Below are 25,697 nucleotides of genomic sequence, written 5' to 3' on the forward strand. Positions count from 1 at the left end.
CCTCTTCTTCTTCCTCCTCCCTTTTCTCCCCCCGCCCTTAAAATTAGAAAAGATGTCTGTTTTTTCCCCAGTCCCATCTCTTCTGCCAGTTTTTTTTTTTCATTGAGTTTATTGGTACTTTTTAGGTATACAGTACAGTTACATTCATCTTTGGGATCTTGTACCTTTACATGACAGGTCTTGGTTCTCATTTTTTCTCCATACCCCTGCCTTCCCTTCACCCCCTCCACCCTCCTCTATTTACAAAAACTTTGTTTCCATTATTTTGTTTTCTCATATTTTTTCTTTTCCCTTATTTCCTTTCCCCTACCCTTCCTACTTCCCCTACACCTTTAGCCCTTTTCTTCCTATTTCACATTGTCAATTATACCTTTTGGATTTTATTTACACTTTTAGTTTTTCACACCAGAGAAACTATTTGGAATTTACACATGTGTGTGCTATTTATTTCACTTAAGAGTATGGCCTCAATATGCATCCATTTTCCTATGAATTCTTCTGCCAGTTTTATTTTACCTCTGAACACAGTCAAGTGCTATGTGTTATGAATGAAATAAACACTTATGAGATTCAGAATGTTTATGTGTTCTTTGTTATTCTTCAGCACCTTCTTTTGGACCCTTGGTTGCCCACTGGACAAACACTTGAAATCTGCAAGTCATCTTCAGATCGTAGCAGGACCATCAGGCCTTTCCTTTGTGTGGGGAGGAGATAGCCCATTTGCTGTGGAGATGAATGGGGAACAGCAGCTTGATGCAGGTATTGGTTTTACTGAGCATAATTTAGTCTGCAGAGTATATAATTGTATTGCTTTTACCTATGTTATATTGTCTGGCCCTCTACCACCAAACTAGAAGTTCTTTGAACTCATACATTGTTTTTCATTGCTTTCTATATCTGTCAGAGAACCTGACCCTGAGGACTACTACTAATATTTGTTGGAAAATTAGGTAATTTTTACAGACTTGTTTTTTAAGCAGTATTTTTATTTTGGTAGTTACTTCTAATTATTTTGAAACAGTTACCAGTTCAGAGGAAATTGTAGAGGCAATACTTACAGATCTTGTGTTCCCTTCACTCAGTTTCTCCCATTAATTCATTTCGTATAGTTATATAAAATCTAGGAAATGATATGGGTATAAAGTCTTTGCAAGTCTGTGTCATTTTACCACATGTAGGTTCCTGTAATTACCACCTTAGTCATGATACAGAATTGTTTCATCACTATGAAGAGCTCTCACCCCTCCTTTCCCTACTTCTTCCTACTTCCAGGAAACTATTCATCTGCTTTCTAGCTTTATAATTGTGTTATTTAAAGAATGCTACACAAATAGACTCAGTATATGACCTTTTACAATTGGTTTTTCTCTCTCAAAATAATAGCCTTGAGATCTGTTAAGGTTCTTGGCTATGTTGATATTATTTTTTATTTCTGGGTAGTATTCCATGGAGTATTACAGTTTGATTTAACTATTCAATCTATTATACATTTTGTTTTTTTCCAGTTTTGGGCTATTACAAATACTTCCCTGTTAATTATTAATTACTAGATGATTTCATTTGGGGGCTTTATTCTGAAGAGCATAATATTTCATTTTGGGGGGTTTATTCTGAGGAGCACAATTTTTAGATTGTAGCTTTAGTGCAGAACTGTCAGACTATTTTCCAAAGTAGCGGTACTAATTATCACCAGCAATGTCAGAGACATAGTTTCTCTGCATTCTTATCATTGTTTGGATAATCATTTTTTTTTTTAGTATATGGGCTGCTGAAGCAAGCACAGTCATTATTTTTATTAGAGCCATTCTGATAGTTATGTAGTGACCATTCACCATGGTCTTGATTCTCATGTCCTTAGTGGCCAATGATATTGAATATCTTTACACATGCATGCTTGGTATTGCTACATCATCTTTGATAGAATATCTCTTCATGTCTTTAGCTCATTATTAATTGGTTTGTTTTACTGTTGAGGTTTTGTTTTTAAAAAACACAACCTTATTGAAGTGTAAGTTTTTGGAGATATAATTCACATTCCATAAATCACCCTTTAGGAGTTGATAACTGTGACAGGATTTTTGTTTTTGCAATACTGGATGTTGAACCCGGAATTCCACATATGCTAAGAGATCTAATTTCAGAACATTTTTTAAAAGTCCCCCAAGAAACCATTAGCTGTTGTTTCCTGTTCCATTGATGCTCTGGAAATCAGTCTACTTGCTATCTCTATGGATTTACCTATTTCTGATTTCTTTTGATTACTGTTTTATTTTGTGTGTTCTTCATCCTTTTACTTTCAAACTACTGGTATTATATTTGAATGTTTCTTTATTTTATTGGTACATTTTAGATATACATAATGATAATATTCATCACAGGGAATTTATACCTGTTCATGATATATCTTGCTTCTTTTTTTCACATTCCCCTCCCCTCCCTTCAACCCTTCTCCCTTCCTTAAATAAAAAAGCTTTGTTTCCATTTTTTTCTTCTATTCTCTTCCACCCCTTCCCATTTGAACATTTTCTTCCCATTTCCCAATATTATATGTTTTGGTCCTTATTTACATTTTGTTTCACGTGTCAGAGAAACACTGCAGTATTTAGACACGTGTCCTATTTATTTCACTTGAGTATGATCTCAGGGTGCATCTATTTAGCTATAAATGTCTGAAGCTTGTCCTTCTTTATGGCAGAATATTCCATTGTGTTTTTTAAAAAAAGTCTTCTATATCCATTCATCAGTTGATGGGCTTTTGTTTTTGTTTTCTTTTGTTTGAGACAGGGTCTCACTATGTAGTTGAGACTGACCTGGAACTCACTATGTAGCCCAGGCTGGTCTCGAACTCACAGTGATCCTCCTTCCTCAGCCTCCTGAGTGCTGGGATAACAGGCGTGCACCACCACGCCCGGCAGTTTCTGTACATTCTTACCAAACTTGTTTTCTGTTTTTCTGAAATAGCCCTCCTAATGTGTGTGAGATGCTGTTTCATTGTGGTTCTGAGGTGCATTAGTAATATTGGGCTTCTCTTCATGTGTTTCTTTTTTTTTTTTTTTTTTTTTTTTTTTTTTTTTTTACATACTTGGTTCTTTGAACTAAATCCCTGGCCCCCATGTGTTTTTTCCATTTTAAGTCTGATATTTCCTTTTTGGTACTGGGGATCGAACTTGGGTCCTTGTGCTTGCAAGGCAGGCAACAGAACCACTGAGTTAAATCCCCGGCCCCTGTTTTTTCCATTTTAAAAAGAAGTAAAACAATACTCTTTGTATTTCCTTCTACTCTTGTTATCCTTTTCCCCTCAAAAAATAACATTGGTAAAGTTCACATATATTCTTCCCATCCTTGTTTTTTTACTCTTATTAATATGCACATATTCATAAACATTATAGTGCAGTTTTATTTTGAGGCCTAAATTGTTTCTATCTGTGTTTTTCATTCTACACTTACCTTTTCTAATTGATGCTTTTTGATATTTGTGTTAATACTAGCTTTGTTTCAACTACTATATATGTAATAGTGTTCCACTGTAGCATTGCAACAATTCATCTTTGCGCCTACTGATTGCTTCTAGTCTGTTACTATTATAGATAGATATTATAGATGTGGTGGTGAATATACAGTACTTATATTTGCCTTCTTGTGTTCATGGGAAGCATGGATCCCCTAGAGTATACCCAACTATTTATTGAGAACTTGCTCTGTTCCAAGCATGATTCTATGAGAATATATGAAGGTGTGATTGAAAAGTATAGTGAATGTTTAATTTTAAAAAATGTATTATTGTAAAGGACACATTGCCATTAATCCTCTCAAAATACTCCCCATGCTTTAAACACACTTATCCCATTATTCATGCCACTTTCTGAAGCAGTTCTGCAAATCTGGTGAGTGTCTTTAGTTGCACTGTTGTGGCTACCTCCGTGTGCTGAACAACTCAAAATGTTTACTTTGCATGATCATTTTGATTTTGAGGAAAAGTCAGAAGTCACACAGAGCCATATCTTGTGGATGAGGACATACCATAATGTTTTTACAAGCATATTTTTATCACACCTCTTAAAGACACTCATAAAGGAAGACTTCCATTATATAACAGATATTTTGAGTCCAGGTGATAGATACAGGAGTAATTAAAGCAAAATTTCTGTTTTCATGGAGTTTATGGTCTTGTAAGGAATGTAAAAAGATATATAGGTGCATGGTCAACTAAGAATAAGTGCCTTGAAGAAAAGGAAGTAGAGCCTTTCTGAAGACACATCGTTTAAGCAGAGACTTGAATGAAATGAAGGTGTGATCCCCAGAGGGAGTTAAGTCTTTGGACTGAGAGAAAAGCAAGCAGAGGCTTCACAGAAAGAGAATGATTAAAGAGTGGCAAGGAGCTCTACCACCCGGAGTCAGCAAGACTGGAGATGGGAATAAAGTGGCAGAATAGGTGGCTAGGTTCAGATCATGTAGGCCTTTTTCAGGGCCCCAAAGATTTTAGATCTCATTTAAATATGATTGAAAGGTGAAAGTTATTGTGACTACACCTTATAATAGAGATTGCAGTACACAGGATAAGAAATAGTTAGATTGGGAATGTTTTAAAGATTGTCACTACAGAACGTTTTTATGGATTTGATTTAAAGTGTGAAAGAAATGGAGGGAAAGCAAGAATAATAACTTCATATTTTTTGGATTGAGCTCAAATATTGATTAGGATACCCAATTGAGGAATACTCAGCATTAGATTGAAAATTTAAGTTTGAAATACCTGTTAAATATACTAAATATTTGACATTGGATACTAAATTGCAGTCCAAAGTTACTGTAACAGTTGTATCCATTTGAGAATACTTGAGATTCAGTGTTTACCCAGGAAGACAGCATGCCAAACTACTTCTGCATTGATACCAGTGCACTAAGGGAACCTGCCATTAAAACAGCAAAAAACTACTTAACTCTTTTGTGTAAAATCAACATCTTGTCCTGAAGTAAATTCTGTAAGTTAGGTTACTAATTTTATGTTTTTTTTAATTGAGATCATTTTTATTTTGTTTTGCTTTGTTTTTAATTCCAGATGCTGGATCTGGTGTGGAAGAAGTGGAACTAAGCTGGGAAGATTATCTAGAAGAGACAGGGTCCATGGCGGTTCCCTATGGGTCATTTAAACATGTAAGAAATAACTATTTGCTTGCTGATTATATCCTTTTCCTTTTAATCCATGTGTGATTATTAAAGAATTTAGTTATTTTAAGTTGAGGTATTTGAAAAAAATTTACATGCTCTTTCCTTTTCCTTATTCCTGCTACACTAAAAAAACTTGACATTCTTTTTTTGGTTTTGTTTTTGTTTTTTGAAGCAAGGTCTTGCTATGTAGCTGAAACTTGAACTCACTATGTAGCCCAGGCTGACCTCAAACTTGTGGCAAGCTTCCTGGCTCAGCCTCTCAAGTGCTGAGTTTATAGGCATGTGCCAAGAAAAGATAGATATATTCTAAGCCGGGCATGGTGGCACATGCCTGTAATCCCAGCACTTGGGAGGTTAAGGCAGGAGGATTGCTGTGAGTTCGAGATCAGCTTGGGCTACATAGTGAGTTCCAGGTCAGTCTCAACTACATAGTGAGAGCCTGTCTAAGAAAAGAAAAGAAAAGGATATATTCTAAAATCCTTTTTGGTTTTTATATATAATTTTTTCTCCTCAAGATAGTACTTATCTTTTTGACTGTTCGCAAGTATTCTTTTATTTTTTTCAAAAACCCTCTTCAGTAGCTGGGCATGGTAGCACATACCTGTAATCCTAGCACTTGGCTGAGGCAGAAGAATTGCCTCAAGTTCAAAGCCAGCCTGGGCTACATAGTGAGACCCTGTCTCAAAAAACAAACGAACAAAAACCCTTCTCACTGAAGAAAATTATAGAATTTCTTATACTTTGTTGCATTTTATGACTCTTGGTTTACTCATTGAAAGTAATTTCAGCAGTGTTAATGTTAACCCTATGGGGAGTAGAAATATGTCATATATTGGGTTATGTTAGTGGCCTTTGCAGTCTAGTTTCATGCCCTGACAGCCCAGTTTAGTGCTTTATGAAGGAACAGCATGTTTGCTTTATGTAATAACTTTAGAATGTAAGAAAATACCCCAGATGTTGTTAATCATTTACATCTGCGATGCGCATGGTAGTATACACCTGTAATCCCAGTACTCTGGGAAGCTGAGGCAGGAAGGTGCCAAGGTGAAGACCACCCTGGGTAATTTAGCTACTTAGTGAGACCTTGTTTCAAAAGTTAAAAATAATGAAGCTACACCCCATGTAGCTCAGTGAAAAGACCTTGGATTCAGTACTCAGTACAATCCTACTTATTTTTTTATTTTGAGCCAGAATCTTGCTAAATTGCCCAAGCAGGACTCAAATTTGTGAACCTCCTGCCTCTGCCTCCCAGAGTGCTAGAATTACAGGCATGTGCCACCACACCAGGTTAAACTCCCTTTTAAAACACATGAAATTAATGATTCTGAAATTACTATGTGTAGGCTGCTTGGACTACCATGATAAAATATAGGAGATTCTGTGATTTAAACAACACAAATTTATGTTTTCAAAGTTCTGCTGACTCAAAATTTGAGATCAGTGTGCATGGTCAGTTTCTGTTAAGGGCTTGCTTTTTTGCTTGTAGATAACAGCCTGCTTGCTGTGTCTTCCCGAATCATGGGATGGGTTGGGCTGGGGAGCGTGTGCATGCACACCTGTGTGAGTGTTCTCTGGTCTTTCTCCTTATGTTGGGTCAGGTCTGCACCCTGTGATCTTGTTTAACGTAACTGCATCTGTATGATCTCAGTGTTTGTGTCTGCCAAAGATTCATATGTTGAAACCCATCCTCAGCTCAAACGATAGGAAGACATGATGTGATATGAGGAGATAGATGAGGGCTTTGGGAGTGATTAGAGGCTGAGAGCTTCACCTTCATGAGTGGGATTATTGCCTGTATAAAAGAGGCCTGAGAGAGTTTGCTTATTTCACCACATGAAATGATAGCAAGAAATCACCATTTGTGAAGTACAAAGAGAGCTGACATCAAACCCTGAATCTGCTAGTGCCTTGACCTTAGACTCTTTAGCCAGTAAAATTGTGGGGGATACATTTGTTTATAAATGACTCAGTCTAGGATATTTTGTGATAGCAGCCCAAATGGATTAGGATATGTTCTATAAAGGGTCCATCTTCAAATATTGTTACAGTAGAGTTTGGGCATATAAATTTGGGGATACATTGCATTGGTCATTTTTTTTTCTCTTTTTAGTATTAATATTATTAACATGGAAAGCCTATTGGTGATTCTATGATATCTTTGAATTTTTATATTATTCCTCTTCTGATTTTTTGTTTGTTTGTTTTTTTGAGGCAGAGTCTCACTATGTAGTTGAGAATAATCTGGAACTCACATGTAGCCGACACTAATCTGGAACTCACATGTAGCCCAGGCTGGTCTCGAACTCACAGCGATCCTCCTGCCTTAGCCTTCCAAGTGCTGGGATTACAGGTGTGCATCACCATGCCCGACTTGATATGTATTTTATACTAATGTTTGGATAGAGAATAAATTTCTTTACCTAAATTCTGTTTTTTAAAAATGTCATTTTTAATTAAAGAAAAAGATTTCACCTTTTCTTCTGTGAAGGACAAAGCAAAAAGAAGAGTGAAAAAATACACAGTCTTTCATTGTTAAATTAAATGTTTGGGCCAGGGTTTTAGCTCAGTGGTTCAGCTGCCTGCCTCACAAGCACAAGGTACTGAGTTCAATCCCCAGTACCAAAAAGAAAGAATGGAAGAAATGTTTGTAAATTTGAATCATAGAGTATGGTAAAGGGCTACCATACTCTGAGATTCTGAGAAGGGAAGCCTGTAGCTAGCATATCACAGGAAAAGAACAGGTAAAACTCGGATCTACAGGTCAATGGAGATAAATGTACAGGCATCTGGCAGGGCTTTTATAGGATCCAGTTTAGATCCCAGGAAAGAGGAAAACAAGGCTGAAGAAAGAATTAGAGGTGAGTCATATTTGAAAAGAGTGAAAAAGCTTTCCTGATGGCACATTCTGATGAAGAAGCAGCATTCATTCTGAGACTAAACTCAACATGCTGTTCTAGAAGAAAACAAAATGAAACAGAATGGCTTTAAAGCTATTAAGGAATGGAATACAAACCTTATCAACCCTAAGTCCATAGGTGAGGGTCCATTGCAGCTTGGGAAGAACTGAAGAAAGAAAAATAAACCTTTGGTCCCAGGGCGGGAGTGGGAACACATGCTGAAGCATTCAGAGTCCCCAACAGTTCAGGCGTAGGATCACTGAGAAATTCCCCCTCCATGACCCGGGGACACAGACTAAGGTTCAGCTTACAACTGAGGTTGAATCTCACATTGTTTCTCTTCAGCTCTCTCTCACCACCAGGTTAGAAAGTGTTTGGTCTGTTGTAGCAGGAAAGGCAAGCCTATGAAGAGACATTCTCTGAGGGACAGTCACAAAGAGAAGACCTAAGTCTGTGGGAGGAGCAGAGGCATTGACAAAAAGAACCCTCTGGCAAATGATCCTATGCCCTAAATACTGGAAGATACTATAGGAATTTGAAGCCTATGGGGTATGTGCATAACCATAGCAACAGCAAATCCCAGACCCAGCTCCACAACTAACTAGATTAACTTAATCTTCTCCCTTGAACTAAAGGCCCAAGAAGAAAATGCCCATTTCTAGGCATACATATTATTTGTCTAAGTATCAATTGTTCTGTGATGTTTTGTTTTCAGCCAAAAATTATAGGGCACATAAAGAAGCAAGAGAAAAACAAGCCATTAATAGCCAAAACAGTCCACAGATCAGACTCATATGATCCAGATGTCGGAGCTATTGGACAGGAAATTTTAAGTAACAGTGATTAATATGTTAAAGGCCCTAGCACAATAGAGAATGTGAACAAACAGAAATATGAAATGGAAATAATAGAAATGCAAAACATAATTAACAGCTGATGAATACCTTTGACAGGCTCATCAGTAGACTTGACAACTGAGGAAAAGACCGTAAGACTTGAAGACAGGTCAGTAGAAACTACCCAGATTGAAACACAAAGAGAAAAGAGAGGGGAGGGAAAAAAAAAAAAGTCAGAACACCCAACAGCTATGGGATGATATTAAGTGGTTTAATGTATTTGTAACTGGAACCTTGGAGGAAGGAGTGAAGAAGACTTACTTAGAGAAATAATGACAGGGTTTTTTTGGTTTTTTTTTCTTTTTTCTTTCTCGGTACTGGGGATTGAATTCAGGACCTTGTACTTGTGAGGCAGACGTGGCAGCACTGAGCTAAATCCCCGGACCCAATAATGACAGTTTTTATAGAAAAGAAAGGTAACACACCGTAGATCTGAGAAGCTCAGGGAATGTCAATCAGAAAAAAATAACTAAACAGAACCAACCCACACACATACCAAACTATGAAACCAAAGAGAGAAAATCTTGAAGACCATCTGAAGGATAAGACATACTGCCCATAGAAGAGCAAAGAATGATAGCAAAATCTTTTCAAAAACTGTAACCTAAAAGATAATAGAGTAAGTAGATGTTGAAAGGTAAAACAAAACAAAACAAAAAAACACCTGTCAACCTAGAATTCTATATCCAGCAAAAATTCCATTCAAAAGTGAAGGAGAAATACTTTTTTTCTAAGTATACAAAAATTAAGGGAAATCATTACCAGACCCATACTATAAAAAAACAATTTCCTTTAACAGGGGAATTCGATGTAAGATAGAAACCTGAATCTATACAAAGAGATTTAAAAAATGATGGGAAAGGGCATACATGTAAGATATATAAAGTTTATTTTTTCTTAAATTCAGTATCTGAAAGAGATAATTTTGTAGCAGAAATAGTAGAAATGTATCATACATTTTTATAATGCATATAACTATAATAGCACAAACAGTGGAGTGAGGATTTGGGAGTATATTGTTGTTAAGATCTTTATATGATATGTGAAGTGGTAAAATGTTATTTGTAAGTAGACTATATAGTTAGTTAAACATTGAAAACCTTTCAACTGCTACATCAAAAATTATTTTATTACAATATACATAAAATTTACCATTTGTCATTTTTTAGTTCAGTAGCAGTAAATACATTCACAATGTTGTATAACTATTTGCAGAAGTTTTGTAATCATCTCAAATAGAAGCTTAAGCTGAGTGTGTTAACGCACATCTGTAATCCCAGCCCTCAAGAGGCTGAGGCAGGAGGATTGCCTCAAGTTCTGAGCTACATAGTGAGTTCTGGGCCAGCCAGAACTACAGAGTAAGACCCTGTCTCAAAAACAAAAACCAATCAACCAATCAACCACACAAAAAACAAGCTCAGTACCATTAAACAGTAATTTCCCACTCCAATTTTTGTTTTTGTTTGTTTGTTTTGGTACCAGGGATCGAACTCAGGTCCTTGTGCTTGTGAGGCAGGTGCGGGAACCACTGAGCTAAATCCCCGGCCATCCACTCCCTGATTTTTGTGGTCCCTGGTAACATCTATTTTATGTTCTGTGTACTTCACATAGTAGAATCATGTGTTTCATTCTTTGTTCTATTTTATTTCATTTAGTATGGTACTCTTAGCACATCAGTATACTTCTATAAAAATCATTAGTAGTTATTCTTGAGTTCACAATGTACATTTATGATTAATCTAAGTTTTTTTTTAAGTAGCACTATTTCATAGTATAGGTAATACAAATTCCTTATACCAATTTATTTTCAATTCCTTCCACATGTCTTTTATAACATTGCTGTCATTCATATGCTACAATATTTATAAGTTATAATAAAAATACTTTGTCGCTATTATGATTTTTTTGTTTTGTTTTTTTTGGTACCAGGGATCGAACTCGGGTCCTTGTGCTTGCAAGGTAGGCAGCGGAACCACTGAGCTAAACCCCGGCCCTGCTATTATGATTTTGAACAAACTTTAATCTTTGAGATCAATTAAGAATACATGCAAAAAATATTTTGTTATACCTTGTTTTATTCCTTCTTTAATGCTCTTCCTTTTATTTAGGTCTGAGTATAATTTTCCTTTTTTTTTTTAACAAAGAATTCCTTTTAATATTTCTTGCAAGGTAAATGTCCCAGTGACAAAAATCCCTCAATTTTAGCTGAGCATGGTGGTACATGACTGTAATCCCAGCTAAATGGGAGGCAGAGACAAGAGAATTGCAAGTTTAAGGCCAGCTTGGGCAATTTAGGAAAACCCTGTCTCAAAAAGTAAAAAGGGTGAGGATGTTGTTTAATCTGATGCCTTGGGTTCAATCCTTAGTAACTCCCTTTCCAAATAAAAAAAAGGAAGGTAAATGGTAGGGTATTGTTGTTGTTTTCTGTGTGTGTGCATGTGTGTATATTTGCAAGTGTTCACGTGTGTGCTGGGGATTGAACTCTGGATCTTGCATGCCTCAGCCTCCCAAGTACCTGGGATTATAAGTGGGCACCACTGTGCCCATCCTATGGTTGATATTAATTCAACTATGTCAATAATCACTTTGAAGATTAAGAGTGCATCAATTGACAGAGATTGTTAGAATGGATCATGAAACAAGACAGAGCTATATAAAAGTAAATATGCCTTCTAATGGCAGTCAGAAGGAAGTGGGAATACATGTTAATTTCAGACAGAGCATTTATCAAGAATTTTAAAAAAGTTAGGATATTACATAATGATGAAGGGGTCGATTCTGTAAGACATAACAGTCAACATGTTTGTACTTAACAACAGAGATTAAAAAATTCGTAAAAGTACAAGGAGAGACAGATGAATCTGATTTTATGGTTGGAAGATTCAGCACCTTTCTATCAGAAGTAGACAGATTCTCAGGCAGAAAAATCAGAACACAGTTGAGCTCAGCAATACTGTCAGTCAACTGGATATAACTACCAGCTACAGAATACCTCATCCAGTCACCTCAGACTCACATGAAACATTCCCCAAGGCCACATTCTGGGCCATAAAACACACTGTAGCAAATTTACAAGATTAGAAGTCATACAGTATCTGCTCTCAGACAACAGTGGAATTAAACTAGAAATCCATAACAAAAAGATAGGTTAAAAATCTCCATACACATGGAGGTTAAACAGCAAAATTCTAAACACATGGGTCATGGAAGAAAACTCAAAAGAAATTTAGAATTATGTTGAACTAAATGAAAACCCAAAACATCAAATGTCTAAGAATAACTGTAACAAAAATGTGTAAGAAAACTCCAAATCATTATCAATTCTAAGTTAAAGATCTATATAACTGAAAGGAGGGTTATACTTTGTTCAAGTAATGAGTCATTCCTGTAAATATGTCAGTTTTTTAACTATCGTATACCCAAAATGTACCAATAAACTTAATGGAAAAAAAAATGTCAGTTCTCCACAAATAAGTCTGTAGATTTACTACAACCTAACTCACACTAACACCTCCCCCCATTTTAGGTAGTAATAGGTAAGCTGATCCTGCTGTTTATTTGGATAAAGGTCCACAAATAGCCAGACACATTTAAAGAATAAACAAAACATAAAGACTAGCTATAGTAGATATCAAACTTAAGACACAGGAGTTCTCCTCTAAGAAAATACAAATCAGAAATAGAAACACTTGATTTGTATCAAAAGTGTGTGTTTTTTGTTTTTGTTTTTGTGTTTTTGTGGTACCAGAGGTTGAATTCAGGACCTTGCATTTACAAGGCAGGCACAATGCCACTGAGCTAAATCCCCAGCTCAAAAGTGGTTAGGAAAGGTACTGATTTTATTGTGTATGTATATTGAAACAAAACACAGCCCCACTTAACTCCATGTACAGATTAATTCTAGATGGATATCAGTTTTAAATACCAAAAGCTCTAGGAAATATTATAATATTAATATGTCATCATTATGGCTTTTAGGAGTAGGGAAAGATTTGTTTAAAAATATAGAAAAGGCAGTGACTTATTAAAGGAAAAATATTGATGTTAGACTACATTAAAAGCTTCTGTTCATCAAAAGGCATCATCATCATCATGGTGAAAATGAGAAGATACTTGGAACACAAATAACCTTCATAGAACTGGTTTCCAAAATATAAACTGAATGAAAAAAGATTGGCCAAGTAACTTAGGCATTTCCGAAAAGAAGAAATCAAAGTGGCTTATACATACAAAAGGTAGTTTCAGAATTGCTGTTTCATATCTCTGTCACAATATAATATTTTATCTGAGCTAGAATAGTTTTGAAAGAGAAAAGGGAAACATTTCAAGAATAACTGGTTGAAACAGACCATTTGGGGGACACGTGAAGTATAGCTTTTTCCTACACAGAGCTCGTATTATACTAGTTTACTGTCATTATAGGTTATATTTGACCTTTCCCTGTTTTAGTTTCGTAAATTTTCTGATGAGTTACCTAGAAATTACTCTTGAACACAAAGTTGAAAGCTGTTAAAATAGGGAATATTTAGCAATGTATATGCTTAATAGAAAGCATTTCCTGTAATCATAATAGACTGGTTTGGTGAAAATATTGATTTCCTTCATTTGTAAGATAAGGATCATTGTTATTTCTGTTGTTTGTTTGGATCAATCCTATGCATTAAAATTGGAATTTCTCAGATTTTTCTTAAGAAGGTTTTATTGCATTTAGTGCTTTAGGATTTTAAGTCTTAAAAGAATGTTGAGCCAGGCATTTCAGCACATGCCTATAATGTCAGCCACTTGGGAGGCATAGAGCATAGGCAGAAAGATTGCAAGTTTAAAACCAACCTGGGTAATTAAGACCTTGTCTCAAAATAAGACAGACTCAAGTTGGGCATGGTGGTGCACACCTATAATCCCAGCACTTGGGAGGCTGAGGCAGGAGGATCGCTGCGAGTTTGAGACCAGCCTGGGCTACACAGTGAGTTCCAGAGCAGTCTCAACTACATAGTGAGACCCTGTCTCAAAAGAACAAAAGAAAAAGGCTCCGGATGTGTCTAGTGGTAGAGTGCTTGTATAGTTTGGCAAGGCTCTGGATTTGATCCCTAAAACTACATGTGTGCTTTCCCTCTCTCCCTCTGTTTCAGTGCTAGGCGGAGAAACACCCATGATACTTCTCTGGTGTTTAATAACACTTTCCCTGTTTAGGTGGACACACGTTTGCAAAATGGATTTGCTCCTGGGATGAAACTGGAGGTGGCTGTGAGAACAGATCCTGAAACCTTCTGGGTTGCCACCATCATTACTACCTGTGAGCAGTTGCTCCTCCTCCGCTATGATGGCTATGGGGAGGATAGGAGGGCAGACTTCTGGTGTGACATTAGAAAGGCTGATCTCTACCCCATTGGATGGTGTGAGCAGAATAAGAAGACCCTTGAAGCCCCAGAAGGTAATAAAATACTTCTGTTGAGACATGATATATTACTTTTTAAAATTTATTTTTTGGTGTTGTTTTATTTTGTTTTTGGTATTGGGGATCAAACTCCGGCCCTTCCTCTTGTGATGCAGGCAGTGGAACCACTGAGCCAAATCCCCGGCTGATATGATATTATTGTAAGAGGTTGAATTTTACTCAGCCTTGAAGTTTTCAGTCTCCAGTCATATAGGTTTACTTAACATTTTTAGATTTTTCTTTTTTTCTTTTTTCTTTTTTTGGTACCGGGGATTGAACTCTGGTCCTTGTGCTTGCAGGGCAGGCCACCGAACCGCTGAGCTAAATCCCCGGCCCCTAGATTTTTCATTTTGAATGAAAATATTTATAAGAAGTAATGCACATTTTCCTATCTTTTAAAATTATTTTCTCCATAAAGTCTCAGGTTTTTATGATGTTCAATCATAGAGAACATCAGTTGCTTCTGATCCTTTTAAGACTGTGAGGTGCTCTGAATTTAGGACATGTAAGCCTGAGTATTTTTCAGAATATTAGGCCAAATCAGTGTGCTGCTAGTGTTCTTTTTATTTTTATTGGCCTCTCTCATGCCAAGCAGTCTGGGAACTATGAACTCTTAAAATGTACCAACTAAAGCTCCATTCCAGTGAGGAGCAGTAGAATTCAAAATAAGCAGGAGAAAAACAATAAAGGCAAAAGAAAGGAAATGTTGAGAAAAAGATGCAGGAAGGGAAGAGAGATGCAGATTTAAGAAAACACCAGACTTTTTATATTTTTCTTTAACTTCTTCATTTGATCTTAGCCAAAAGGCTGAGAAGTGATTTTTCATTAACTTATTTTGAAATAATTTCAGGTTTACAAGAAAGTTGTAAGAACAGTATAGAAAATCATGGGAGTCTTTTTGCCAAGTTTCTCCAAATGTTGACATTTTATCACATTTGCTTTATCCTTTCTCCCCTGCCCACGCATGCTTTTTTAGTGAACTGTTTGAGAGTCACTTTTAGACATGATGCCCTTTTACTCATAAATCCTTTAATGTATCTCTAAACACATGGCATTCATGAATACCATAAAAATATCAAAAACAGGAGGTTACTGATGCAATTCCATTTAATCTATAGATAATTTTTACCAACTGTTCCAATAACTTTTTAGTAAGAAAATCCTGGATTATATGTTGCATTCAGTCGTCATGTCTCATAAATAAGTTTCCTTATTAATTTGGATTAGTTCCTCAGGCTTTCTTTGTCTTTCATGTCTTTGATAGTTTGAACTGTGTAGGCCAGTTTCTTAATAATACTCATTATGTTTTTGTCCCAGGAATGTTCTTTATGTCCTATTTCTGTTCCTGATTCAGTATCCAGTCTAGGATAGTATTTAGTTGTGTCATCTCTCCTTAGTTTTCTTTTCTTTTTAATTTTTAAAATTTATATTATTTTATGTTTTGGTACTGGGAATCGAACTCTGGGCCTAGCACTTGCCAGTCAGATGCTGTGCCACTGAGCTATATCTCTGGCTCCTTAGTGTTTTTACTTTTTGGGTACCAGGGATTGAACTCAGGACCTTGTATTTGTGAGGCAGGCATGGCACCCACCACTGAGCTGAATCCCCATCTCCTTAGTTTTCTTAATCTTTCTTCATCTTGACATTTTTGAAAATTATAGGCAAATAACTGTAGAATCACCTCCAGTTTGTATTTGTCTTATGTTTCCTTAGATTGAGTTTATGTACGTTTCATTAAAAATATAGAGAAATTGTGTCCTTTCATTGTATCTTCTTGGGAGATGCGTATGGTTGATTTGTCCTATTACTAATACAAACTTTCATCATTGATTAAGTTAGTATATGTCAGCTTGTTCCAGGTTGTTATCCTTTTAAATTAATGAGTATTGAGATGATCAACATATCCTATTTTTAAACTTTCATCCACTGTTTTTACCATCAATTTATAAATTTTTTTCTGAGATAGTATTATTACTCTACTAGTTACCAAATGCTGTTTTTCTAATTTTCACATTTCTTAATTGGACATGTATAGAAGAACTTGTATGAATATTTTAATACTCAATTTATTGAGACATCTGAGATAAATATGTTACTTTTGGCCTCTATAATTACCAGAGGCGATCAAAGTGGTAGCCATTAGCTTCCAGATGTTTATTAGTAAGGCAAACTGGTGCTTGGGTAACATTGGTCATTGAGAGCACTGCACCTGCATTTTCAGTTTCTTTAAGGGTCAGCAGTGTAGTGGATTTTCTGCAATATACCACATCCTCTAAGGTGCCTTATATGAGAGTAACACCATCTGTTGGAAAAAATATGACACTATTTTTCTTTTCATGAATTGTGTATACATAGTTTTGGTAAACTGTGTGTGTGTGCATGCGTGTGTGTGTATCAGTATAGACTCAATGATTCTATTTTATTCAATGCATTAGAATCTTTTACTCTCATTTATTTTGTTATGAAACTCCTAGATTTACGGAGTAGAAACTTTTTCAAATTGGCTGATGTCTTTTTGATATGTCACTTTCATTCTCTGAGCAGTATCTTACTTTTTGGCTCAAGAAGCTTTTCTGTCTCAGCTCTGAAATCAGCCATTTCCCCAAGAAAATCTGCTTTCTTTCAGTGAGGAATGGTATTTAGAGATGAAAATCTGGTGTTAGGTCCTGAGGTAGTATGGGTTTTTACCAAGCTCGAGAGGAAACCCTAGAAGCACAAAGCTGCCAGGCTTGCCATCTCATCCTAAGAGTGTAAGAAAATGCATCTCATTTCATCAACAATGGGAAAGATTTGGATTTGAATCTCATAAAAACAACTGTAACCAAAAAATGAAAGAATAAAATCCTCCCAGTCATGCATAACCACAAAAGAGATGAACTCTGTGTCAGATCAAAATATTTCAAAATAAGCTAAAAGAGTCATAATGATAAAAGCTTAAGTAAAATTTTAAAAAGTTCAAGTATGAGCAGATTGGAGAAAAGGAAGATTTGAAGAGAAAAAGTAGAACTCAGAATGGAAATAAAAAATACTAGACATAAAAATAGTTCAAATGAACACAGGAAAAAAATCACAGGTAATATCTGAAGAGAAACAGAAAAGGAAGGGAAAACATTTTGAAATAAGAAAATAAATGGGGAAAGAAAAAGGACTTACGGAAAATTACATAAACAGATTTATAATGATTTATGATACATAAAATAGAAGTCCCTGAAGAATAAAACCAAAGCAAGGAAACAACAAAATACTGTAACTGTAACTTAAACTACTGAATAAAAGAATTTGAATTATGTACTAAAGAAGCTTGTCATGTCTGGGAAAAATCAAATGAGCATAAAATTGCTAGAGAAATATTAAATACATGTGTAGCACTAGAGTTTAGGCTAAATGATGACCATATAAGAGACACTACAGTGGATAAAGGTGCTCTGGCATGAGATACAGTATCAGAAAAAATAAAGGACACTTCAGGAGAAGAACATGTGAGTAAGTACTGATATATGCCTACCCATTCCCTTTTGTAAAAAAATCTTCATTGCTGTGTAATTTAATTCATTTTTCGAATTAACTGTGAGTTAAATGATATTACCTGAAATGAGGTGCTAAAGGAGAGAACAAAAAGTGGTTACCTAAGTTCATTATTGTTTAGAGAAAAAAAGAAAATAGCCCCAAAATACTGAGACTAACAGTATTCTATAAAAGTAAGCAGTAGAAAATATAAACCTCTCTAAATACAGAAAGGTTCTAAAAGTGAAATATATGTAAGTAGAATAAATCTATTTCACACACAATTTATCTAGCAGTTAACAAAATGACAGACTGGAGGCCATCCATATTGATAAAATCAGTAAATGTTAATGAATTTACTCTTCTATTAAAGGATAAAAAATTCACATTGGTTGCAGTGACTTCAAATATGTGTGTTTTAACTTAGGATTTTACAGTGAAATCATTGATGACCTTTGAAAGATGCCAAGGAACCAGCTGTTTTAAAGGCTGGTAAATATGGGGAAAGAATGAAGAGAATTAAGCATATATTCTACTTTCTTTTTGTGAGCCCTACTTCAGGGAAATCAAATAGTTGAAGAAAAGTTTTTAGAAGTGTTTTGGGAGCCAGGGATTTAGCTCAGTGGTGCTGCCGCCTGCCTGGCAAGCACAGGGTCCTGAGTTCACACTTTGGTCCAGGGGTGGGGCGGGGGGAGTATTTTGGTTAGTAAATGGAATACTAGAATATCTCCATTTTTGGCTCCCATTAAATCTAATATCACACAAGAACAGACATCCAGACTTTATGCGCCTGTCAATGGGAGGACATTCCTTCTTTCCAAAAAATATTTAATCCAAATTTGATTAAGCTTCTGGCTCTAAATACCAATTTATAGAAAGTATGGGTGACGATGAAACTATTGGTTGCTACTGGAGGCAGCCTATGAGGACAAACTCTAAAAAACTATAGGACAAAGGCTGAATCTCTCAACAGCCTGCTGCAAGAAAGGGGCCCAGGGGTAGAAGGAGAAGGAACCTACAAATTACAAGTGATTTAGATGAGCAGTCATTTGCAATGTATAGATCTTATTTTGGATCCTGATTTGATCAAACAAATTGAAAAAAATTTATAAGACAATTGAAAAAAGTTTGAAGTGGACTAGACATTTGACGTTAAGGATTTATTAACTTTTTAAAGGTATGATATTGTTCTGGTTACATAAAAAGTTACTTTCATAAATATGTACTGGAGTATATATTATATGATACTTAGAATTGTTTTAGGTAATTTCTTGAATGAGTGGGAATAATGTGTGTGAGGTAGGTCAGGGTTTGCAGATTATCTATAAAGGGCCATATAATAAATGCTTTAGGCTTTCTGAATCTGTATGGTCTCTGGTACAACTTCCCACTTCTACTTTTGTGGTGTGAAGGCCGCACAGACAATAAATACATAAACTAGTTGGCATGGCTGTGTTCCATTTAAGCTTTATTTACAAAAGTAGATAACAGGCAAGATTAGCCCACAAGTGGTAGTTTATTAATTCCTGGTGTAGATGAAACAGACTGGCTATGAGATGACATTTGCTGAAACATGAAGGTGCATGAGGATTCATTATATGTTTTTCTGTATTTTTTATGTATGTTTGAAATTTTCCTATAAAAAAATAAAGCAGGTGCCTTGTGGCTAAAATTGCAGTAACCGGGAGTTGTTTTGTATATAGCTATTACTAAATTAATCAAAAGTCCAAAGAATTGTTTTATCTTGTCTTTTTATGCTCCCAAAGAAGTGATATGTTGAACTTTTAGATTTGAAAATGGCAAACATACCTCTAAGCCATTTCCATGTCTCAGGTTTCTTCGTGTTCTGTGGCTGGCACTATAAATAACAGTCATTTCTTCCCTCATCTAGGCATCAGAGATAAAGTGTCTGATTGGGATGCGTTTCTGCGGCAGTCCCTGATGGGAGCATGTAGTCCTCCTGTTCCACTGCTAGAGGGCGTGAGTATTACTGTATGCCAAAACCGGTGTGGAAAATTTACGAGGAATTAAAATTGGTTGCTAATTTACTACTCTGAAGCAAATAAACATTATTACTAGAGACATAGGAGTAAGTATTGTAAATTTTAAATTTAGCCTCAGAGATTGCAACTCTGGTGGCTGGTGTGCCTAAAAATCTTCTGAATTCATTCAAATCTAGTTTTCCAGATTCTTTTACACAATTGGAAAATGACACCTTTGAGAGCTCTTACTCTAGAAGGGGTGATTCTGCTTCAGGGTACGCATTTATAGTTCACAGAAGATGACTTGAGACCCCCTTTTCTTTGCTCAGAAAAGAGCAAAGACCTACCTTACTCCTAGGTATTTTCAGCAGTCCTTTAAATTAGTGTAGCTTTTGAATTTGTTAGTGGGTATCTTGATTATGTGAAAAATGTATCGGCTGTGGGCTTTCTAAATATCTTACCACTTTCTATCCTACCAATAACATTCTTTGTGGCATATGTATGTGAAATGTGATATTTGAAGGTTTCAATTTCTTTACATCCTTGCTACTGCTTGTTATCTTTTTTACTATAGCTATCCTAGCTGGTGTGATGTCTTATTTTGATCTGCATTTCCCTGTAGGCTATTGAGGTTGCACGTCATTTTAATGTGTCAATCATGAATCTTTTTTGGAGCAGTGGTTTTTTCCCCCATGGCTGTCTTTTTATTACTGAATTAAAGAATTCCTTATATATATGCTAGGTTCAAGTACTGATAGAATATTTGATTTTCAAAATGTTTTCTTCCATACTAAGTGTTGTCCTTTTTTATCATTTGAAAGGATTTTGTTATGTAGTCTAATTTTACCATATCTGTTTCTTTTGTTGCTTGTGTTTTTGGTGCCATATCTAAGTAGGCCTTGCTTAATCCAAGGTTAAAGTTATTCCAACAACACTGACTTTGTACAGATCTTATGGTATTGAAATATAACATATCCTCTCACATGAAAAATAAAATATGCAAGAAAAAATTATTCCTATACTCCTAAAAGTTTTATAATTTTAGCTTTTACATCTAATTCTATGATCTATTCACATCCTCTTTTAAATCTTTTTTTTGTGGGGGTTCCAGTGATCAAACTTAGGACCTTGTGCTTGCGAGGCAGGCGACAGAACCACTGAGCTAAATCCCTGGCCCTCCTCTTTTAAATCTTGATTGTTGAGTACTATAAGCTGTTCTTTATATTTCATAATCTGGCTCATTTCTTTATGTTTAGTCAGACAGAGCCTGGCATGTATAAAACAGTAAAATTTGAATGAGTAAGTGAAGTCGTGAATAAATGCAGTGGATAAAATATTCTTTTTTTCATTGACCATGATTCTGCTATCTTGAAACTTTTATCTGTGAATGTGTTCTTCCATTTGTTTATATGTTCTTTTGCATACTTGGATATAGAAGTTTTACAGAGCAGTTTTTACTCAGAAAGAATATGAGATTTAGTATTATGAAATAATTAAATGTTGACTTTGCAGTGATTATTTCATGTCTTTTTTTTTTTTTGGTGGTGGTACTGGGATTTAACTCAGGGCCTTGTGCTTGTGAGGCAGGAATGGTGCCCCTGAGCTAAGTCCCCAGTTCTCATGTCGAGTTTTTATTATAGTTTTAAATATATATCTAGATAGAGTCGAATTTTCTCTTTTCTTCAGTGAAATAAAAAGTTCTTACTGAATTCATTAGAACTTTGTAAAATGAGTAAAAAATCAGAAATAAGTAAAATATCAGTAAGTGGATAAATCACAGCACATTTATAATACAGAATATCATAAAACAGTTTAAAAATGAGGTTTATGTGCTGTAACAGAAAGGCACCTATAATGTAATAAATGAAGAACAAATTCAAAAAGTGTACACTGGTCCCATTTTGAAAAAATAGAGAAAGAGGCAGAGGTGGATAGTGACATGTGTAACAAAGTGTATGCCAAAGTATTTTATGTAGTTCTTTCTTAGAGGTGGGATTATAGAAGACTTTCACATTTTTAATGATGATTATATTTACTTTTATAATCAGAGACAAAGTGGTAATGATACTCTAAAAATTCTTACTAAATGAAACAAGGCTCAAGGTAGAGAGTTTTAGACTACTTTTATTGTATTATAGGTAGATTTTTTAAGATAAGCATTTTCATATCTAGAAGTAATGTAAGAGGCTTGTATGATGATTGACAATTTAATGTCACTGGCTTTTGATGGGTAAGAAATAGGAAAGTTGGTTTGAAATCATTTAGAAGTTGACTTTTTAAAAAAAGGTTAACTTCTCTTATGTAATCAATTTACTTTTTTAACCTACAGCTCCGCCATGGAAGGAATCCTTTAGATCTCATTGCTCCAGGATCCAGGCTAGAATGCCAAGCTTTTCGGGACTCTCTAAGTACTTGGATTGTTACTGTAGTAGAAAATATTGGGGGACGGCTAAAGCTGCATTATGAAGGACTTGAAAGTCCTGACAATTTCGAACATTGGTTGTATTACCTGGATCCATTTCTTCATCATGTTGGCTGGGCTGCTCAACAAGGATATGAACTTCAGCCCCCATTAGGTGAAGAATAATATATATATTTTTAACACACAGTTGTTACTCATGTCCATGAAACTAAAAAACATTCTTATTAAAGCCTTTGTTAGCTTACATAATAGAAATATTGCAACAAATTTGTATGGACATGTTAGATTAAATGCCCATTTTTCTTTCTGTATTCTTGCATTTATAATTTATCACAAATACTGATAAAACTCATAGACTTCTGCCCAAACTTGCATTGACTGCTTATCAAAACAAAGAAAAAAATTCTCTAGGTAGCATGCTGATAGATATATATAGCAAATTGGGTTCATAGCACATTGTGTTAAACTCCAATTTATGAACTATAGGGATCCTTATGATCTCACTACAGGCATTTTCACAAAGCTTAGCTGTAGCTGTGTGGGTTCTGAACAGAGCAAAGTATTAAAGTTAAGATGCAAGTTCTTCTGAGTGAAGATGAGTATAAAGGACTTGAACTTTGTCCTATTCCCAGTGGAAAGTACTTTATTTTGTTTATGTGAATGCTTTCAGAATAGTTGAAAAAAGTATATATAGGCTTTCTCATCTAAAGCATTTTGTCCTGTCTTACTGAAGCCATCAGACATATGAAAAATGAAGCTGAGTGGCAGGAGATTTTGGCCAAAGTCAAAGAGGAGGAAGAACCATTACCATCTTATTTATTTAAGGTAAAAGCAAAAACACTTGATAGATAGTACTTTTCTTCTCACAACAGGGTAAAGCAGTTTGCAAAGAGGAAAAGTGCAAAATGACCCCTGGAAGCAGGAAAGTGCCCTACCCTATAAAGGACTCGGGGGAGGGTTTAAGGCTGGAGTGATGATCACCCTGGTTTTCTTTTGAGTGCTTGTCTGGATTTTCTCTCCAGGTTCTCTTAAGGCACTTTGAATTGAATATTTTTCTCTTCTACTTTTTTTTTTCTTTCTTTCTTTTTTTTTTCAGTACTGGGATGAAACTCAGGATCTTGCACTTGCCAGGCAGGCGAAATGCCACTGAACTACATCCCTGGCCCTCTGCTCTTTAAATACATAACCCTAACTTGTTATAAAATAAATTTGAATTTTTCCTTTAGATGTCCCATGTGTCCTAAATGTAGAGAGAAAAATGTACTTTCTGTGTTGTTTTTTGTCCTGAATAGCTTTATTCAACTTAGCAGAAACTGGGCATTACAGTGGACCCTCGAGTTATAAACAGCTTGACATATGAGCAACTTGGGTTATGACCAGAATTTTAGTTTTGACTTATGACCAAAGTCTTGAGTTATGACCTGAATGCCATCTGCTTGTGCTTCCAGATGGTCTCAGATACAGATTTCACCCTTACAGAGTTCTGGAAGGAACATTCCAGCCTTTTATGTGTGGGGTTAATTGAGAAGTCCTGTGCCAATCAGTGTCTAAGGACACTGAGATCTGCTTGTGTACAGGAGAGAGACGTTGTAGAGAAGCTTGAGCCTTCAGTAGACCAATGTGAACTAGAAGTAGCCCTTGAGAACAAATTGAGTTCATAAGTCAAGGGTCCACTGTATTTGAACTAATTAGAGAACTATTCTGTTGCATGTGAGTATAAAGTTAATACAAAAATAATACATTTTTATTCCCTTTCATTGTTTTCCTTTCAGGACAAACAGGTTATTGGCATTCATACATTCTCTGTAAATATGAAATTGGAAGCTGTGGACCCATGTTCACCTTTTGAGATCTCTCCTGCTACAGTTGTTAAGGTAAAATGGAAGGAATTCTTGTAGTAAAAGTTCCCAACACATTGACTAAGTTAGAAAATTATAGTGTTTTGATCCTCATTCTCTGTTAATTCAGCTTGTTGCTGGATGTGGTGGTGCATTCCTGAATCCCAGCACTCAGGAGATTGAGGCAGGGGATTGCTTTGAGTTAGAGTCCAGGTTGGGCTACATAGTGAGCTCAAGGCCAACCTGAACTATGTAGTGAGACCCTGTCTCCAAACCACATCACTCCACACCACATCACACCTCCAACTTGGGCTCATTTTGCTTTTTGTTGTTCAATTTTCTGTGGACAGTTCTTTCTTCAGAGCTTGGTAACCATAGCCAAGCAAAGAAGACTTCGGGCCTAGGCACCAAGTAGTGGGGAGGGGGTAGTATTCTTTGGTGCAGACCTAACTGTGTTTAACAAGAGGAGGTTTAACTGGTACATGGTCACTGTGTCTGTAAATTATGAAGGCTGGGTACGTCATCACTGTCCTGCCTAGTATAGTTTATTGGGATGAGGAGATGCATGTGAAGCAGGCAATCAGTATCACAAGATCTGGCAGTAGGATGGCTACAGCCTTGTATTCCAGATTCAGATTTCATTCCTCAGAAGACTGACAAATGCCAGGAGCAACCAGAAGAGCTGAGAATATTGTCAAGGACCAATGACTCAGTTAATACACAAGGGAGAGTATTCAGTTTAGGACCACAGCAGAATCCCATTTACTGAAAGTAGGACCTGAAGTGGAGTGCAACTAGGGCCTAGTTTCTTGACTGCTAAATCATCTGATTTGTTAAGATATAAATTTTCTTGATCTTGGTAGAAGATTATTCTCTGAGCAAGGGAGAATTCTGAACTTGTAAGTGAGATCATAATACTGTATCTGGAGTCAGAAGAAATGTGTGGTTAGAGGCCAGAGGAAGTTTATTAATTTCTCTTTGGCATTGGAAACTGGGCAAGGATCTGTAGTTGACCCATCACTAAGTTTATTTTTTAAAAATTTTTTTTCAGCTTTAATTGAGTTTATTGGTACATTTTAGGGATACAGTACAGTTACATTCATCATTGCGATCTTGTACCTTTACATGACAGGTCTTGGTTCTCATTTTTTTCCCCTTACTCCTGTCCTCCCTTCACCCCCTCCTCCCCTCCCCATCTACAAACACTTTATTTCCATCTTTTCATTATCTCACATTTTTTCTTTTCCCTTTTTACCCTTCCCCTACCCATCCCACCTTCTCTACACCTTTAGCTCCTTTCTTCCCATTTCTAAATGTCAATAATCTTATCCCATCAATAAGTTTAAACTGAATTTTACTTGAAGCTCAACTATTGGGTTTGAATCCAAGTTCTGCTACTTCCTGACTGTAACCTGGCACAAGTTACTTTTCTAAAACTCATTTTCCATATCTAGAAAATGATTTCATTAGATTGTTAGGAAGATTAAAAATATATTAATATGTGGTTGGATAAAAAATGGTGAATTTGAAAAATTTGTTACAGTAAAAGATATAT

At 35.8% G+C, this 25,697-nt stretch overlaps 1 protein-coding gene across 5 annotated transcripts in view; it reads left to right on the forward strand.

Annotated features, from left to right (window-relative positions):
* The window catches only part of Sfmbt1 (Scm like with four mbt domains 1), a 125,681-nt gene that overhangs the window by 70,198 nt on the left and 29,786 nt on the right, over nt 1–25,697 (forward strand). For all 5 annotated transcript variants that reach the window (XM_010643072.3, XM_019210514.2, XM_010643071.3 and 2 more), the window contains 7 exons: nt 605–759; nt 5,060–5,154; nt 14,153–14,393; nt 19,792–19,880; nt 22,212–22,458; nt 23,038–23,129; nt 24,077–24,178. In XM_010643072.3, the coding sequence (XP_010641374.1) occupies nt 732–759; nt 5,060–5,154; nt 14,153–14,393; nt 19,792–19,880; nt 22,212–22,458; nt 23,038–23,129; nt 24,077–24,178 (894 nt within the window). In that variant the 5' untranslated portion in view covers nt 605–731. The remainder of the gene's footprint in view (nt 1–604; nt 760–5,059; nt 5,155–14,152; nt 14,394–19,791; nt 19,881–22,211; nt 22,459–23,037; nt 23,130–24,076; nt 24,179–25,697) is intronic.

This window comes from Fukomys damarensis, unplaced genomic scaffold (genome assembly GCF_012274545.1).
Source record: "Fukomys damarensis isolate Sample0158 unplaced genomic scaffold, DMR_v1.0_HiC HiC_scaffold_28, whole genome shotgun sequence".
Taxonomy (NCBI): domain Eukaryota; kingdom Metazoa; phylum Chordata; class Mammalia; order Rodentia; family Bathyergidae; genus Fukomys; species Fukomys damarensis.